The sequence below is a fragment of the Penicillium samsonianum genome, assembly GCF_028829775.1.
Source record: "Penicillium samsonianum strain IBT 33392 chromosome Unknown utg000005l_segment0_segment0, whole genome shotgun sequence".
Taxonomy (NCBI): Eukaryota; Fungi; Ascomycota; class Eurotiomycetes; order Eurotiales; family Aspergillaceae; genus Penicillium; species Penicillium samsonianum.
The window spans coordinates 463,323-480,351 of NW_026643263.1; the positions used below are offsets into that span (position 1 = coordinate 463,323).

Here is a 17,029-nt window from a genome sequence, read left to right on the forward strand (position 1 = left end):
TGTGTGTGCTTTTCTCACTCGACTTTTCAAATGACATTTTTTCCTATAGTTCTTTGGATCAAGGAACAACATCGTATTATGCTCTATACAATCCAAGAAGTATTTACACTTTTGAACTCGCAAAATAGTATATCATTGCTCTCACATGTCACATGCAATCTTCAAAACCCGGGGTATATATCATCCAAAGCGACCAGACTTCATCAAAGTCCGACGCAAAGCCAAAGCTGCAGTACAAATAATCAAATCGACCCAAAAGAAAGAAACAAACACACCAAATCCCTCAAGCAATCGATGCCGTCTTCCCATCAATAATCACATCGGCCACATACATACATCTACTAGTCCTCTCCTGAGTACAGAACCCATGGAACAACATCCGATCTCCACAACCACAAACATTTCCCCCACCAGGCGAAATAAGCCCCGTATTCGCAGAATTAATCATAGGAACATTGGTCTTAGTATACGGACCCGTAATACTCTCCGCCGTAGCATAGCGCACATCATAAGCAGGGTCGGTAAAGCAATGAGTAGAATAAAACAGAAAGTACGTATCACCATGGAGAATAAGGTTCGGCGCCTCAACAAGCGGGCCATCACCATCAGCAGTATTGCGATCGAGGATCTGCACCGCATCCCCGATGGGCGTGATACCATCGGCGCCAACCTTCTGCAGCAAGATCGGCGTGGAAACAAGCGGCTCGACACCGTTGTTGCAGTCTCCGCCGTTGCCGATGCTGTTACCGTCGACTTTGAAGACCACGTAGCGGCTGCCGTCTTTGTCTTTGAAGCCTGCTGGGTCAATTGACCCGCCCCGATCAAGCCGGCATGATAGAGGCGTGTTGCTTGGGACGTAGGGTCCTGCTGGATAGTCTGCTACGGCTGTGCCGACGCAGTGGTGTCTGAGGTCTGATTTTGCTTCGCCGGAGTAATACATAACGTACTTTCCGTCGTCCTGGGAAGTAATTAGTTATTTGTTTTGGTGATAGGGTAAGATTGGTTCAATGTTTGTTTTCTTTTTTTTTTTTTTCGGAAGCCGAGAAAACTTACTCTCATCACAACATCTGGTGCCCAGTGATCGTTCTCAGTTTCCCATGTTGATAATGTGGGGAGGGCTTCGACATCGAGAAGTGTCCATGTGTTGAAGTCGTCGGAGACGGCGACTTGGACCCGCTTCCCGTTACCGTTGGTGCCGAATGCGTACCATTTGTTATCAGCGGCTTTCATGAAGCTGGGATCTGGGAAGTTGGTGTTCAGGCCCAGCCAGGGACCCTTTGCTCGTTTTTCGAATAAAGGAGAGCCCAGGACCGCGGGAAGAAGGGATAGGGTTAGTAGAGCCCATGTGGAAGTAGATTTTATGAAAGAAGACCGCATATTGGACAAATGATCAGAAGAAGGAAGGCTGAAGGAATGAAGGCGCTTATCATGTAGATCTACATTAACCAAAGCAGGGGAGGAATGTCCTTCTTATATGTAGATTTGACCGCTATTGTCCGAATGTAGGGGAACAAGGTCCGCATTGGATTCAGGGTACCAAGAGAACGGAAGTAAGGCCACATGCTGGGCATCTGCTTGGCTCCGAGGGGGGCTTAATTACTCCGAAAAATGGAGGTGAAAGCCAGCGAAAGAAAAGTAACAGCCGCAACGCCTGATATGGAGATCCATCAGGTGGCATCGGGTGTCGGCGAAGAGTAATTTCGGCCATCCACTCATGCGCGAGCTTGTGCTGGCGCTTCGTGATGTTTTTTTCTTTTAATTTACTTCTTTTTTAGTGGAGCCCAATTATGGGGCTGCGCTATAGAGTACTCAAAAGCTAAAATGTATCGACCTCGGGAGGGAGGTGGGAGGCGTCTTGATGGCTTGCAAATGAAAGAATGGGTGCATACCTAGGGGACCATGAAAAGGAGCGAAAACAAAAGAAACAACAAAAAGGCAAGATGAAGCAACCTGAGACTTTAACAAGAACCTTGGAAACATAATTTTCATTCAAACCCCTCGCCTTCGAGGATATTGGTTCGCGAGGGCACAAAGGATATTGGGCTTATTTAGCCTTGGAACATTGTTTTGTTGTTCTGATTCCGAAAAGGACCGGGTATCCCTTGATAACTCAAAGATAACTGGGCGAATGCCATGCGTATCCACGTTGCTGGACTTGGTCTGGGACCAGTAAACTAGCCAATATGGCTGCATGCAATATGTATTAGACCCACCGTTGAAGTCAGCCCGGGTTCAGTTGTGTTGTAAAGTCATGATAAAGCGTAGATATTAGGCCGGAAGATCTTCTACGGGATGGAGTTAATCTTCATGTGGGGGTGACCGGGGACTGGAATATGTGGATCAAATCGCCAAGCTCGGCCAGATGCGGCAAGGTATTTTGGACTGGGGCTTATGGTCGTCGATCAAGGTCAAATCTTCAAAACTCTAGCCATATGACCAGTGTGCCATGAATTTGTGAATTTTATTATGGGGAAAGAAAAGACCAGAAAGGGGATGATGCAAGGGCGAGACAAGCGATAGCGCGACCTCAAGACGAGATAACAATCCGGAAACATACAGCCCAGACATGATACCTCAGACAATTTACCCCTAGCGGGTATATGTTTCTCCACAATGATAGGCCGGGAGAATAGAGAATAAGCCACAGGCCCCAGGGGGCTAAGTTGGGTCACACGAGGCACATGGTTTTCATGTGTTGGCACTCGTGTGGTCATATCGGGGGACACATGGCCTGTCCTATAGCCATACAACACGGATTTATTTGTATGATCTGAACTTATAGTCCACAAATGTCAGACTGTAGAAGAAAGAAATCTCAATGAAAAGACTATTTCAGAATGGAATCTCCCCGACATGTTGTGAACTCAACTAAAGAAAATAGAAGCAACTATAATATAGCGACTTAAAATCTCTTAGCAAAGTGCATCCGATCGACCGATCGTTTACCATTTCCGGACTGCAACCATCAACCTCAAATCGAAAAATGACCCCTCTCATTGGCAAAGTCAAGGGACACAACATCAAGCTTGTTCCGTTCTCCTTTCTACCCCGCATTTTGGCGGCTGAGATGGCCATGAGGGGTGCAACCAGTCGGTGAGGACTTTCCACTTCTGTTATGATGTCACCGGGGGGCCCTGCGTCGACTAGTTTCCATGATCGGCATCGGAAACCGGATAGGGATAGTGAGGGTGATACTAAGATCCCGGGTTTTCACGATACAGTGACAGAATATGCGGGAGAGAAATGTCTTCGGACACTTGTGGTAAGAGTGTGAGATATGAAATACGAAAGCGAGGACAGTGTGACTAGAATAAGGGAATGTGTTCTGCTTTGGAACTCCACAGTCCTTGAGAAACACCGCTTGCACATCATCCGGTTTCAAGGTTTTGCTAAGAGTTGACCTAGAATTGTGTCCTCTTAAGCCTATCAAGGTCGTGACATATTAGTAGATTGCAGTTTTATTGGTAGCAAGTTATATCCACACTTCGTTCTGCTTCGAATAGCCTGAGGTTGTATTCCCCCGCCGATGTTGCTCCTAGTACTCATTTACTAAACCAAGCGGATCAAAAGAGAGGATATCTGCACAAATCCAAGTCCCATTTTGGTATTGTGGACCCTATAGCCCCCTGAAGGTGGTCCAACACGCTCTGACTTGCTGATCCGGGTGCAATACCCAATAAAATCAGATTCCTCGCTGCGAAAATGCGAAAAGCAAACCGACTACCTCGCTTCAGCCATTCAAAAGCAAAGTTCCGGCACCGAGCATCCATCGGATCTACACAAGGACCATGACAGACCAAGACTGGTGATTAGGAGATAAAAACATTGAACATGAGAGTTTGAACGAGGATATCTAGACGTCAAAGAAAGTCATTTCAGATGGTCATGCACATGCCACCGTCATTTGCTAAATCATGCTTTGCCATAATTTCTTGCCTCTGACGTTGCGATATACCTGTTTCCAACTCGAGGTTGTCGCTGCATTCCTGCTGTCGTTTCGAGTACTCAACTCGAAGCCACCGTTCCGAATTGATCATAGACTTCAATCTCTGTCAGGTGCTCTTCGCTCGACATCGGATTATCCAAATTTGTCTTTATGAATCACTCGACCTCCTCGCTAAAGCGCAGGGACAAGAAATTATGGATTAGCACCATGTGACTGAGAACGGCGGCATCCCCGTGGTCCCCTACACCATGGCATGATCTGGATGCCTCACGCTACTGTTCACCCATTCCTCCTTGTTATACAGGTCCTTCATATTTGTAGCTCATTGATTCGTGGTTCTTCCTCTCGAATGCTTTGCTATTATAACAGGAGACGTGGATATTATGGCTCTCCATGTCTCTAGGAAAGGTATGGAGACTTATAATTGGAGTAATGTGTCTAGAGCGAGAAATAGTTAGCTCTACTGAGTGACAGTATATTATTTGAAACTAAAATTGCTCTCGGCACAGGTTCTGCCGCCTAAAGCATCGGTTTCGAGGGGTCGCTTTCCCCCTTGCCACAAAGAGAGTCGACTTGGTGCTATGTAGAAACATCTTTCAAAGTAGGACAGGATGGAGTGTCTAGGATATTTTCTTCTAAAACCAACAATACTTGATTACTATTATTAGGAATCGCCAACGAGATGGTCATACCAAAAATATCGAAGGCACTAGGCAAGAAACATGAGGGCGAGGTCTTTGCCGGCGCAAGCGGTGTCTGGGATTACCTTTCGCACGCGATCTTCCTATCCGAGGTTCTTCGTAGAGCAGTTTTCTGCCCGGAGGACATTCTTTCCAGAGTCTAGAGCCTGTGTATAACAGTTTGTTGTGGATGATGATAAATTGATAAGAGAGGAGAGAAGAGAAGACGGATCTGTGCCCTCCAAAAACAAACAGAGGCCAGCTAAATAGCCAGGGAAGCCCAACAAATAAGGAAAAATGCACAGGAAGCAAAGATCGCGATATATACACCATACGATAGGGAAAAGGCGAAAACACACAATAACATTGTCAATCCCCTAAGATGAAAGAGAATTCCGGAATATTATCAGAAATTTTGAATGGCGAGTAGAAATAATTCCTATGTTCATATGGCCTTGTAAATCATATTGCCTTGATAGGAGGTCATTTTCGTTCAGCTTCTATATTCACTACCATCGTTTCGATCAAGGTGGCAGCGGATAACACTGCAGCCGCAGCTGTTTGTACAAAGTGTCCCATAATGCCTGGATTTCAACAATCGCTTGCAATAAAGGTACGTGTATATATTGCTTCCCAAATATTTTGTAAACCGTCGAGTGCGAATGAAAATGTGTAAGATGCACCAACCACCGTCCTCACTGGGAGCTAGTGGGCAAATCGGAAGTCCAGTCTTTTGTTGCCCTCATCTTTCGTTGTGCTCAGGTAATGGTGTTTCTGCTCGGGACTCATAGCATTCCAAACCTGTTCACGTGTTTTGTTTCTCCGCGTATAGTAGAACTTGATGAATATGGTTACCAAAACGTTCCATGCCACAAGAGCCAGAAGAATCTTGTTTCCCTTTCGGTAGTAGGGTTTATCATCCGTTCGGTAGATCTGACGAGGAAGATGTGTAAGTCACAAACCCAACCAACGATATGAAAGGAGGCATTGGGGGCTCAGCAAACGTACGTTGGAAGAAATGATAGAACCGGCTTGGCAAATCATGTTGTATACGGCGCTGCCCACAGTGCGAGTGCGCACAGAACCGGCGTTCCGCGAGATCAAGCTGACTATAAGAGGAATGGCGTCAGATAATCCGAGATGTTGTTGGAAGAGATTAGTACTGACCGTTGATAGAATGGACATAGGGGAAACCAATAACTAGTACTGTAACTGCGTACCAACTCCAAGGACTTGAAGTCGCCGGCATCAGCTCTAGTGCCATCAAAAGAGGGAAAACCCAAAAGGAATAGAATAACACGATGGCCATGCGGTTGTTGATTTTTTCGGACACCCAAGACCAAAATATCAGTTGAATCAAGAACAACACGGTTGCAGGAATGGTTAGAAGATTGACCTCGAATGTATCAAAGCCAAGTGACTTCAAAAAGAGGGTCAGATATGCCGATTCGGGATTGGTAGGAACCAGCAGCGTGAGGCTGATCAGATACATTGGCCAAAGGTCGTAGTCCATGAGAGCGTCCCACAGAAGCTTCAGTGTTAGACCTTGACGATTATGCATGCAACCCTATGTTACGTCCACAATCAGTATGTGTCTGGGTAAATATCGAAAAGAAACACGTTTCATACGTACCTTTGCTGGATCATCTCGCAGGACCCGATTGACCATGATGACTTCTTCCCTCTCTGAGAACCAACCATCTTTCCCTCGGAACCAGCTTGCAGTCTGGGTCGGACTGGGAGGTAGATAAAACCAAGATATGATCCCAATAATCAAAGTCAAAGCACCCTCGAGAACAAACAGCCACCTCCAGCCTTCCCATCCGCCTATGGATCGCATGCGGAGAACTCCAAATGCCAAGAACGCTGCAATAATAGCAGTACCATTGGAGCAACAGTAGAAAAAGGCGACCCGCATTGGCAGCTCTTTATTCGTATAGAAGTAGGATAGGTAAAGGAGTGCATCGGGAATGAAGCCACCTTCTATCAGACCAAGCAGTGCGCGAGTAGCATAGAAGCTGTTTTCGCCGCTGATTAGGCCCTGGCAGATCCCGACTATACTCCAAAGAACCATTTGAATGGGAATCCATACATCGGGGCCAAGCTTTTTCGAGATCATTTGCGACGGCACCTCTGCACACAGGAAGCAAAGATAGAATATCGTCATGCCATAGTTATATTGGTTGGTGGATAACCCGAGGTCATCAAGCATTCCATCGGATAATGCTTGTCCGATATTACCCCGGTCAAGTTGAAGGGCAAAGAACATCAGACAGACCCAAGAACAGATTCTGTAGTCGAGCTATATTATCGTCAAATGTTAGTCGACTGATTCATAGTACGAGGATCCTGAGAAGGGTCTTCATTACCCTTCGGACCAATAGCTTCTCTTCCTTCTCCGTCCATTCAGCAAGTGGATCATATCGATGTTTCCCTTCGTACTCTGCGATGGGCTCATAGAATTCTAGTGAGCCACCCGCAGCCAACACTCCACTTGTTACATCGTACTTTTTAGTCGGGATCGGCGTCTGTTGAACAATTGTGACAGCTGGCTGCTTCGAATCAAGCGACAGGGAGCTTTTGCTCGACATCGTCGATTTTAAGTCTGGTTGATAATTTCCACGACTTGGATTGGGGTCTTTCTATATAGGATAGACATTGACACTCGTGCCCTACGCTGAGGATTGCGCAATGCTGGCAGCGAATGTCAAGCCAACACCATGCAGTTGTCCGCGGAGAAAATCCAACGGAACGTGTTGCTTAAAGGTGACATCTGCGCCTCTGATGATGAATTAAATGCCTAGTATGTGCTCGATCAGCATGGCAAGGGCAAATCCGGTTAGATGGAGGGGTCTATGCAAGATAACGTTAATGCTAAAACATCGCTTAGGAAAACCGCGGAGACTGCGCAACAGTAGTAATGCGCATAAGATTTAGTTAGGGCCGATCCTTGATTGAACAACATGTTGCCATTCAATGCGGGATCGCGTCACGAAATGGATAACATAATGACCTTGACCCCTCTGCTAGACACATTATTGTTAGCATATATAAAATAATAGAATTGAGTAAACAACGTCAAAATGTCCAAGTATCGGCTAATTTTCTCTAGAAAAAGCTACTAACCGGCATTTTCGTAAAAGAATGTAAGGAGTCAAAATGAACTATTTCGTAAATCAACAATGCAATGAGTGGACTTATCATATGATGACAATGAATTAAATTGGGAAGACCAAATGCGACATAAAGAACTGGTATGGTATATTTCTCTATATACTTCCCTGAAATTTTGCCTCCAATTGCAAATTAAACTGTTGTGATAGGCCGATCTGACGCCCATCTAAGATTTTCGTGGATGGCTGGTAGTGACCAAACCCAAGTTTCAAACGTTGTATAGATATCAGAGTAAGACGCGGAAAGACTTGTCTAGGCTGACGTCTAGTTGCAGAAAGTCCGCAAGACGTCCCAAATGATCAATCCCCCAGAAGCTTTCCTTTGCCCCCTGAGCGTCTATGCACTCAAACCAAGGCAAACCAAAGGCGCCAGAGGTGCAAACCTTTTGTGTGCTTCCATCCAACATGGCTTTCGCCTCAGAACCTTTGGACTATAAAACAACGTTAGAGAAGAAAAAACGTGTCATGTAGACTAGATGAAACCTACCTCATACAGAATCCGCTTGGCGGGCTCGGCGCCAAGCTCACTCTCAAATATATCAGAGAAACCGGCCTGAGTGAGAACATTCGAGTTCCCCTCTTCCCAGAACCCGCGATAAATCTTATCCGCGACGGGAACTAGCTTATCGGGACATTGTCTAGCCAGAAGGCAGAGAGCGAGCTGAACCTCCGAAGTAGATGCGGGAAATGCTTCTGGGAGGGCTTCGGACATGGGAACCTGGAAGCGACGAGCCCAGTAAATACGCTCTCGGTTTATCCATTGGGCCTTGTCTACAACGTGGAATTAGCATACTTCAAATATAGGGTACGTAATACATAGCGTTAGAGGAAGAAATAAGCAAAAGAAAGAGGAACCTACTCTTCACTGCTAAAGGAGGCATGTTTTTGCACAACTGAAACAGGTCACGCAGGGAGACGGGGACATAGTCAATGTCGCATTTTGCGAAGACAGGGGACGTCTATGGACAATCGTTAGCTAATTTTCCATTCATTGAATCCTTTGGAATATCGACTGACTCTCAAAGCATGGAAAGCAATGCAGGCGAAGGGACTGCCAACGTCGAAATAAAAGGTTATTTTAGGAGCAGCCATAATTGGAATAGTATTCTTTGACGATAGACTGGAAATACTACACCTAGATGAGGACGTGGGGTTTGTTGTTTATATCGTCGACAATATTATTTTATGATTATTCATATTCGGGCCCGGATTGAGTTGTACTCTTTTAAGGTACTCTTTTAAGGTGTTCCCAACAAATTTTTGGATCTCAAGATCAGGAACACCGATTTAATTTAGGTTCGGGTGGATTTCTGGAACCCGGAACTCAACCTTCAACGTTTTCAGGCTTGAATGTTGTTCTCCTTGTTAGGGGTATTTTTGATACCGGGGCATAATCAATTTGAATCTCACGAACCAAAATGTCTTGCAGGCAACAATTACAGATATTAGAAGACATGAATTATCTTGTTACCATATCTCGTATTGAAGGTTTTGGCTAAGCATGTGTCATACCAATGAATATAACTATTTACTACCACTCGTGATCATAAAACATGCCATGTACTTGGATTATATCGTCACTTAGTACTATTCTCCGCGGTCCCATATTTACTCAAAGCTCTCAATCTCTTTCCACTCATGAAAAAGACCCATGGAACAGGCAAAAGTGCCACTGCAATAAACCCAAGCAAGCTTGAGGCCCACTCCGTACCGAGCCTGGTGTACACTATAAGATACGTAAGGATATATATTTTGAGTGTCGTCATAGAAGGCAGATACTCACTTTGGACGGTAAACAGAGGGAACACAGCCCCGAGTCCATAACGAGCCAAACCATTGGCGCTCATGGCACTTGCGACAGTGAGACCATGATAAGTATCAACGAGGTACTGCGTCGTGCTCACGAAGACACATAGATTTCCCCATGCAAAAACGACGATTGCAACGACAGGACTTGCCCAGGATATTTCAGCTCTGGCAGTCCATGCAAACCAGAACAGTCCAATCGGCAGTCCAACACTACCTATTAGTGCTGGATAGAGGCGATATTCGGGTGGTACTTGCCCGTCTGGATGTTTTGGGACTTTCGGCAGGTAAAGGAAGACGTTGCATAATATGACTGTCACAGTTCCTAGTAGACATCCGACGACAATGGTCAAGAAGACAAGGCCGGAGGCCTCGATGTTGAAATGATAGATACCTTGGAAGATCAATGGGAAGGCTGCGAAGAACGAGAAGAGTGTCGCAAATTCACAGGCAATGTAAAGGCAAATGAAGCCAACGATTGGTTCGGTTAGGAGCATGTGGATAGGGCGGAGGAGGGAAATGGTTACAAATAGGCGTAACTTCGAAGAGAGAGGGGGTGATGGGGGAAGCTCTAATTCGAGTTCCTTAGCACGACGACGCTTGATGATAGGGTGGAAAGTCTCTTTGGCAATCGCAACTGTGATACAAGTGAAGATCGCAAAGAAGATCGTTGTCCACTGTGTCCAACGCCAGCCTTTCCGATTGACAATGAAACTTCCAATGACAGGCCTAGGAAATAGTCAGCAAGATTGAGAACTTGACAATAACGTTGATTCGAGAAATACTGACCCTAGACCAGGACCCAAAAAAGGCGTAAGAATAAAGATAGCCGAGGGAAGAGCGCGGTCGACTGGTTTGAAGGTCTCATTGAGAGTTCCGGCCGCAATTGCCAGAGTTGGTGCGTAGCAGAAACCAGCCAAGAAACGTAAAACACAAAGCCCAGAAAATGTGGGACAAAACCCAACACCTAGAGTAAATAAAGTGCCCAGAGTCATCGCCCCTATGTAGACTGGGTATCTCCCCACAGTTTCAGAAAGAGGTCCTCCAACGATAGGACCAAGGGCTAGGGCGAAAACGTAGAGCGACAAGGGTAATATAGCGACGGTGCTGCCAACACCAAATTCTTCCATAAACTGCGAGTGAGCAGGTGACAGTATAGATACTCCAACGGTTCTAGATTAAGTGTCAGATTTCAAGTCACCATCACATTACGTGGGAGGAATAACAAACGTTGTAAATGCCGCCCAACCAATCATCGCCACTTGCAGAACCTTTTGGCTTGTCGGCCAGTTGTAAGGATTGCTTGGATCATCATCCCAATTCCATGTTTCACTGCTTTGGGGCTTCTCTGCGGTGGTGCCGAGTGCATCTTCGAGCATATCGTCGGATGATGATTGTAAAACTTGCATGGTGCCGTGTATATAGGCCTCCGGGCTGTCCTCCAGTTGCACTATGTTGAAAATATCCTTGGAATGTGAGTAGGCGAGCGGAGAGGTACGTATCGTGACAAGGCTCTCTTATATCGAAGGAATGAATGTAACGATAGCGTAATCGGTAATCGGCGATTATTTCGCGAGCAGAGGTTACTTCTCCCTAACCATCCTACATACCCGAGGCCGAGGTTATATAGTTCCAAGGGTTTTCTGTTAAACTGCGTTCATCCCCCAACGGCAACCTTCAAAGGCCCTTTGAGGCGACCGACTAAAGCGGGGGCCGCCCGGGGATGATCAAAGGCCGGCCAACATGCCCCCAGATCGATGAGCATCTGATTGGTTGGGGAGGGTAGCGCTAATCTGCTTGCCCGAGGAATTTTTGATTATTCAACATTTGATTAATCAACATGTCATGCGTGTGTAATTTTTTAAAAAAACCAGTAAAGCGAGATTAGGTATAATGCATGTTGGGATTTATATTTGGCTTGTTGAGGGGGCGTTTATTGTGGTTAAATAGAAAGAATTTGAAGATTCGTGGCAGCAAGGAACAACCCAGCGTATCAGTGTTGTCTTGGTATCACCTGCCATCATCAAATAAACTTGTCCCATTACCTCAAAAAAGACTCCAGCTTGGGCATAGCTTTCTTATCACCTGCAGAGAAAAAGGAATCGATATCTTGCTGATCACCACCGGGCAGTACCTGCCAGCCGTGGGTTTTTAGCACCCCCAAAAGTTCCTTTATCACCTCCATTCCGCTCTCCATTCAGACAGCAGCTCCTTATTATCGGTAGAGCAAGAGATTCACAACAATTACGGAACCGGAGACAGAAGGAAAGCTACTCGCGCGGAGAGATAATCATCGAAGGATATTTCTTGCTTGTATTTCCGCCTCTTTGGGCAAGTTCAGCGATCTCGGTCAGCCCTATCTGAAGACTCCACGTTGGCGATGCTGGAAATCCCCCTAGGCTCTTTGATACGAGCCTATGCTATGCTGAACAAAAAAGCCCGTGAACCTTTCCACATGGAGATGGGAGATCTACACCGCCTGGGGTTTGTTTTGACACGGAGAGAGCCATGGTTCGCATGACCAAAAGAGATAAGATTGTTAGCCTAATTTCTGAGGCATCTACCTTCCCCAAAGGGTAATTATTTCCCCAAACATATGCTTTATGTCATCCTGTCTCATCACCCACCTGCGGGCATCCCGTATTTCCGGAAACATTCGGCCTTCGGCGCTGACATTTTCCCATCGGCCTTCGGGGTCCGATACTAATTCATTGACTAATTTTTCTGCTCAAAAGGTTCATTGCAGCTTTCTTCTACATATTGTGTGAAATTCTTATTATCGTTCTAAAGCTGCTACAGAGCAATTGCTCCAGCAGGTTACATGAAGTTCTACCCCAAAGCGCGAGAGCAGCGGCCTAGTATCCACCACCCATCTGTTCGGCCGCGTCGATTGGGTGTTCTAAAGGCAGCTACTGTCAATCTTCTGCTCCTTCAAATTCTATTCCTGGGTCTATTCTGTTACATATTCGGCGCCCTTTTCCAGCAGTCCGGACACATTCACAACATCAATGTTCTGTTCGTTGACTATGATGGCGGCGCGATAGGCGATGCGGCCCGTGTCGCCTTCCAGAAGCTCAAGGGACCTGGCTTTCCAACCTTTGTTGAGCGATCTGTCTCCATGTACCCTCAACCTGGCTTGATTGAAGGTGCAGTCTGCGACATCAAATACTGGGCAGCATTGTACACCACAGCAAATGCGTCCAACGCATTGAGTGCCGCATTTGTGGGTGGGTCGGCTGCCTCTTCGTACGACAAGACCGATGTTCTCACCATGGTGTGGAATGAAGCGCGGTACCCGACGGTCGTTGACTCAACCGTTGCAGACAGCATGAAATTGCTCTCGGAAACTGCGCGTGTTGCGTACTCGCAGGCCAACGGGAAAGTGGCTCTGCAGAGTGTCAATAGCTCCGATCCTGCTGCGCTTGCGGCGTTCTACGAACCTTGGACATTGACCAGCAACAATATTCAACCCACATCACAAGGCTCAAGGGCCATTTACAACACGCTAGTTATCATCTTGATCCTGATCCAGGAATTCTTCTATCTGGGTACTATCAATGGGTTATACGCTCAATTCAAACTCTACACATCGGTGACACCTCATCGCATGGTCATCGCGCGCCAAATCATGTCTTTAATCTACACTCTCTTCGGGGCCATGTGTACGGCCGGCGCAATCTGGGCATTTCGGAGTGGCTGGCATGTCAACGGAAACCAGTTTGCGCTCACTTGGCTGGCATTATGGCTCTTTGCACATTTGAACTTCCTCGTGCTGGACGTCTTCACCATCTGGCTTCCGCCTCCCTACGTACCGATGGCACTGATATCGTGGGTCATCTTGAATGTTACTTCCATTATTCTCCCATTCGAGCTCTCACCTGCTTTTTACAAAGTGGGCTATGCCTTACCAGCACATGCTGTCTTCCAGGTTCTCATCGACATTTGGTCTTCTGGCTGCAACCCCCAACTATATTTCGCGCTACCTGTTCTCTTCGTCTACGAGGTTCTTGGTATCAGCCTGAGCTCCATCGGTGTTTATCGAAGGGCTCATTACGCAAGTATCAAAGAAGAGATGGACGAAAAGGCGTTCCAAGAGCGGGTGGGGGCCGCACTCCTCGAGCAACAAGAGGCTCAACTGGCCAGACGGGAAACGACGCATGATGCCGAAGAAAGCGAAACATCGGACAGCGAGGACGTGGAAAGGGGTGCCATGCAAAGACAAGGCACAGTGACATCAACCAGAGATCAAGCGCAGTTGGTCAACATTATCAGCCGTGAGATGTCTCGGTCGAAGGTCGAAAAACCAGATACAGGCCGAGATAGCACCGGGCCGTCTTTTGCTTTGGCCTACAGATATTGAACGACCCCCGCTTGCGCCCAATGTTAAAATGCGATCTCAAAAGTGTAATACTATCTAGAAGCTACCGATTTATTAAGACTGTCTATATAATATTCTTTACATTTCTATCCACAATCCGAAAAGGTTTAAGACATGCAGATGACTTTTCAATATATAACTTTGGAATATAACTTTGGATACAATAACAAATATCGATTCAACTGAGCAGCACTATAGAGAGGACGATTCACGCGAGAGCTATTGTAAATTTATAATCACTTACCCGACGCCTTCTTCCGCCCATATGGCTCCTCAGCAAAATCAGCAATCGGTGTAGTCCAGCTCGGACCAAGGAGCAGGCGTGCAATATAGTCATCCTCGCTGGGATCCATCTCACCTTCGTATTCACTGCCGTCTGTAGCAGACACCCCAATTTCCCCATATGGCTCCTCCGGAAAATCAACTATCGGTTTAGCCCAGCTCGAACCAAGGAGCAATCGTGCGATATAGTTATCATCGCTGGAATCCATCTCACTTTCCTCTTCACTAGACTCTACACCAGCCTCCTGGTCAGCCACTTCGTCAACCTTCTCATCGGCTCTATTGACAACAGCGATAGAACGAGGAAACAAGGAAGATTCAAGAATCATTCGATCGAGAGCATCTGCAACTATAACGTTACAGTCTATGTCACTCTTGAGCAGACCGATTTGTCCGGGCATACCGCTCTGGATAGTGTTACAAAGCTGCGTAAAACGAGCATCCTTCCCGAACTGTGCACATATGCGTGCCAGACGAGAAATTGCGTTCAGCCTTGCAATTACCAGCGAGCGGTTCTCTGGGTGGGAGCGGAGATTGTGAATTTGGCGCCTGAGAGCTGTGAGCATACGCTGACGTTGCTCACTGTCATTGAGTGGCGGCATTGTCTGTAAAGTGTCCTAAAAGTGTTAGTATATGCAGTGATAAGGTAGTACTTACCTTCGCATGGTAGATGGATTCCAGGACGCGAGCGTTGATCAGAGATGGGGGTATCGGTGCTGATGATGCCCCGATGGTGTGGGGATATGGGCTATTTATCGCTTTCTGAATTTTTGTTAGTTCAAAGATGGACCATCAGAAAACAAAGGCCATTGTGGTAGATAAAGAAATGAATGAGTGATACAATGCTATTGTTGATGGCTTCTGCCATTCAAGAAACGTCCAACTGTTCCTACATAGAACAATACCAGCCTACAAATCTTGTTCGAACTTGAATGGAACGAAGAAAATATTTCGGACAAGACAATGGAACCATGGAGGTGAAATCGGATCCATTGGCCAGAGGACGCGTACTTTCAGAACGGTGGTCCTTGCAAACTGGCATTGGTTGGCAGAGTTATTATTTGGATGGAGCCAGAGCCATCATGATAGCCCTGGAGATATAAAGCTGTGAGATGTGGATAATTATATCTTGTTGAGTGTTGATTTTGGAAGATTTGATTTGATATGGCCACCTGGATTACCACGGTGGGGCCCAATTATGTATGCTATTCATAACGCGCTAGGAAGTGCTCCCTCGCATCGTTTGGCACATGCATATATGACATCTCATTGGCTTATGCTGGACGAATCGAGTTAACGCAGCACTTTTAATGAAACATACGCCTGCGGAGTGAGAACACGACATAGCAGATGAAGTGGTGGAATGACCTGTTTTCAAGATGCCATAGTTGGGCCACGAGAGGAAACATAGTTGTCATTTGTTTTACGCTCTGTGCTGGAGTTCCTCAGAGAATGTACACCGAAGAACATGCGCTTGGCAGGGGATGTTGGTCAGTGTCGATGGGGGAAGCGGATCCAAGTTGTTTATCATTCAGAGAGCTTGATCTGCCCACAAAGGACGACATCTTCACCAAATGGGTACCATTTGACATTTTTCAATCTCGCTGCGGAGATCGCATTTCCACCCTCGTCAAAGCGCCTAGCAGGGGAGACGACAACGCCACCTTCACCTAACCACGTGGGAGCAATAGTGACAATGACACTATCCAGTAAGGACATGTAGAGTGGGCTCAAAAGGGATTTAATGACCTGGCCACCACCCTCTATCATCACGCTCCCGAGACCGTTTGATTTCAGGGTGACGAGCAAATCTGGCCAGTCAATCTGATGCCCGCCGGTATGTGTTCTAATCATTTTGACAGAGATAAATTTTCCGCCGTACCTTTCCAGCAATGCTTGCTTGTCGGCGTTTGGGTTCTCGACTGCACTGATGATCCATGGGGCAAGGCCACGCCCCTCTCTGCAAAGTTGGAACAGCTTGCTGTCATCTGAAAACTCCCATCGAGCTGTCGGATCAATCACAACTGGTCTAGGCTGGCCAGCCAGGCCCTCCTGGCCATAACCCCCGACTCCTGTGATTCGACAGTTGAGACCGGGATCGTCTGCCACTGCCGTACCGACGCCGATGATAATTCCGTCATGACGGGATCGTAGATAGTGAGTCATCGCCTTGGACTGGGGACCTGAAAGTACCGTACGTGCACCAGGGGAAAGAGCCAGAGAAGAGTCAAGCGAGGTCGCGAATGTGAGTGTTGTGAAGGGGAGATCTGACTCGGGTACCGAGCCATCCTGGGGCGGTATATGGGACTCTAAGAAGCCCCTGTCTGACTCTGGAAACTCCAGTGCATCTCTAGGTGCTAGTGTCATCTTGATTGTTGCAGGTTTCAAACGGTTCACTCAATAGTTGCTGTTGGAGACACGAGGATGTGAAGCTCGGCCTTGGCGGTGAGAGATTCTTGTGTATATCGCTGCCTCAGGCGCAATACGCGCCGACCCCACTCCCCAGCAACATCGCCGAACCACGATTGGACAAAGACCAAAATGGCAGGTCCGCCAACAGAGGATCCTTGTGATGCATCTGAAATCCTGCAAGAGCGGGGGCTTTTACGCGACCCCCCCTGAAGTCCACACATCCTCCTGTCCTAGGTGTTCAACCGTCCATACCCAATCTCACACCCATTATGTCAGATCCACATTCCCTTTCGCCTAGGGACCAATCAACCTTGGTGATACGCGACAGGGAGAAGAAAAAGAGGACTAGTGC

General features: G+C 46.8%; 7 protein-coding genes across 7 annotated transcripts; 1 reads left to right on the top strand and 6 right to left on the bottom strand.

Annotated features, from left to right (window-relative positions):
• Nucleotides 1–283: 283 nt before the first annotated feature.
• On the bottom strand, nt 284–1,377 carry N7471_009077 (glycoside hydrolase family 43 protein; the record flags this gene model as incomplete). Its single annotated transcript, XM_057281796.1, has 2 exons — nt 284–958; nt 1,054–1,377. The coding sequence occupies 2 exons, from the start codon at nt 1,375–1,377 to the stop codon at nt 284–286; spliced, it is 999 nt and encodes a 332-aa protein (XP_057132679.1).
• A 3,954-nt stretch (nt 1,378–5,331) lies between these two features.
• On the bottom strand, nt 5,332–7,217 carry N7471_009078 (Major facilitator superfamily domain general substrate transporter; the record flags this gene model as incomplete). Its single annotated transcript, XM_057281797.1, has 5 exons — nt 5,332–5,559; nt 5,635–5,735; nt 5,794–6,193; nt 6,260–6,928; nt 6,996–7,217. The coding sequence occupies 5 exons, from the start codon at nt 7,215–7,217 to the stop codon at nt 5,332–5,334; spliced, it is 1,620 nt and encodes a 539-aa protein (XP_057132680.1).
• An 809-nt stretch (nt 7,218–8,026) lies between these two features.
• On the bottom strand, nt 8,027–8,933 carry N7471_009079 (uncharacterized protein; the record flags this gene model as incomplete). Its single annotated transcript, XM_057281798.1, has 4 exons — nt 8,027–8,230; nt 8,287–8,570; nt 8,659–8,758; nt 8,817–8,933. Coding segments are annotated over 4 exons (705 nt in total), but the record flags the coding sequence as incomplete, so codon positions are not given.
• A 443-nt stretch (nt 8,934–9,376) lies between these two features.
• On the bottom strand, nt 9,377–11,014 carry N7471_009080 (MFS transporter; the record flags this gene model as incomplete). The annotated part of the gene is made up of 4 exons (XM_057281799.1): nt 9,377–9,525; nt 9,583–10,334; nt 10,395–10,778; nt 10,836–11,014. 4 exons carry the CDS (start codon nt 11,012–11,014, stop codon nt 9,377–9,379), a joined length of 1,464 nt encoding a protein of 487 aa, XP_057132682.1.
• A 1,412-nt stretch (nt 11,015–12,426) lies between these two features.
• On the top strand, nt 12,427–13,965 carry N7471_009081 (SNG1 family protein; the record flags this gene model as incomplete). Its single annotated transcript, XM_057281800.1, has 1 exon — nt 12,427–13,965. One exon carries the CDS (start codon nt 12,427–12,429, stop codon nt 13,963–13,965), a length of 1,539 nt encoding a protein of 512 aa, XP_057132683.1.
• Nucleotides 13,966–14,219: 254 nt separating this feature from the next.
• Nucleotides 14,220–14,867, bottom strand: N7471_009082 (uncharacterized protein; the record flags this gene model as incomplete). The annotated part of the gene is made up of 1 exon (XM_057281801.1): nt 14,220–14,867. One exon carries the CDS (start codon nt 14,865–14,867, stop codon nt 14,220–14,222), a length of 648 nt encoding a protein of 215 aa, XP_057132684.1.
• A 925-nt stretch (nt 14,868–15,792) lies between these two features.
• On the bottom strand, nt 15,793–16,632 carry N7471_009083 (RibD family protein; the record flags this gene model as incomplete). The annotated part of the gene is made up of 1 exon (XM_057281802.1): nt 15,793–16,632. One exon carries the CDS (start codon nt 16,630–16,632, stop codon nt 15,793–15,795), a length of 840 nt encoding a protein of 279 aa, XP_057132685.1.
• Between the last annotated feature and the right edge of the window lie 397 nt (nt 16,633–17,029).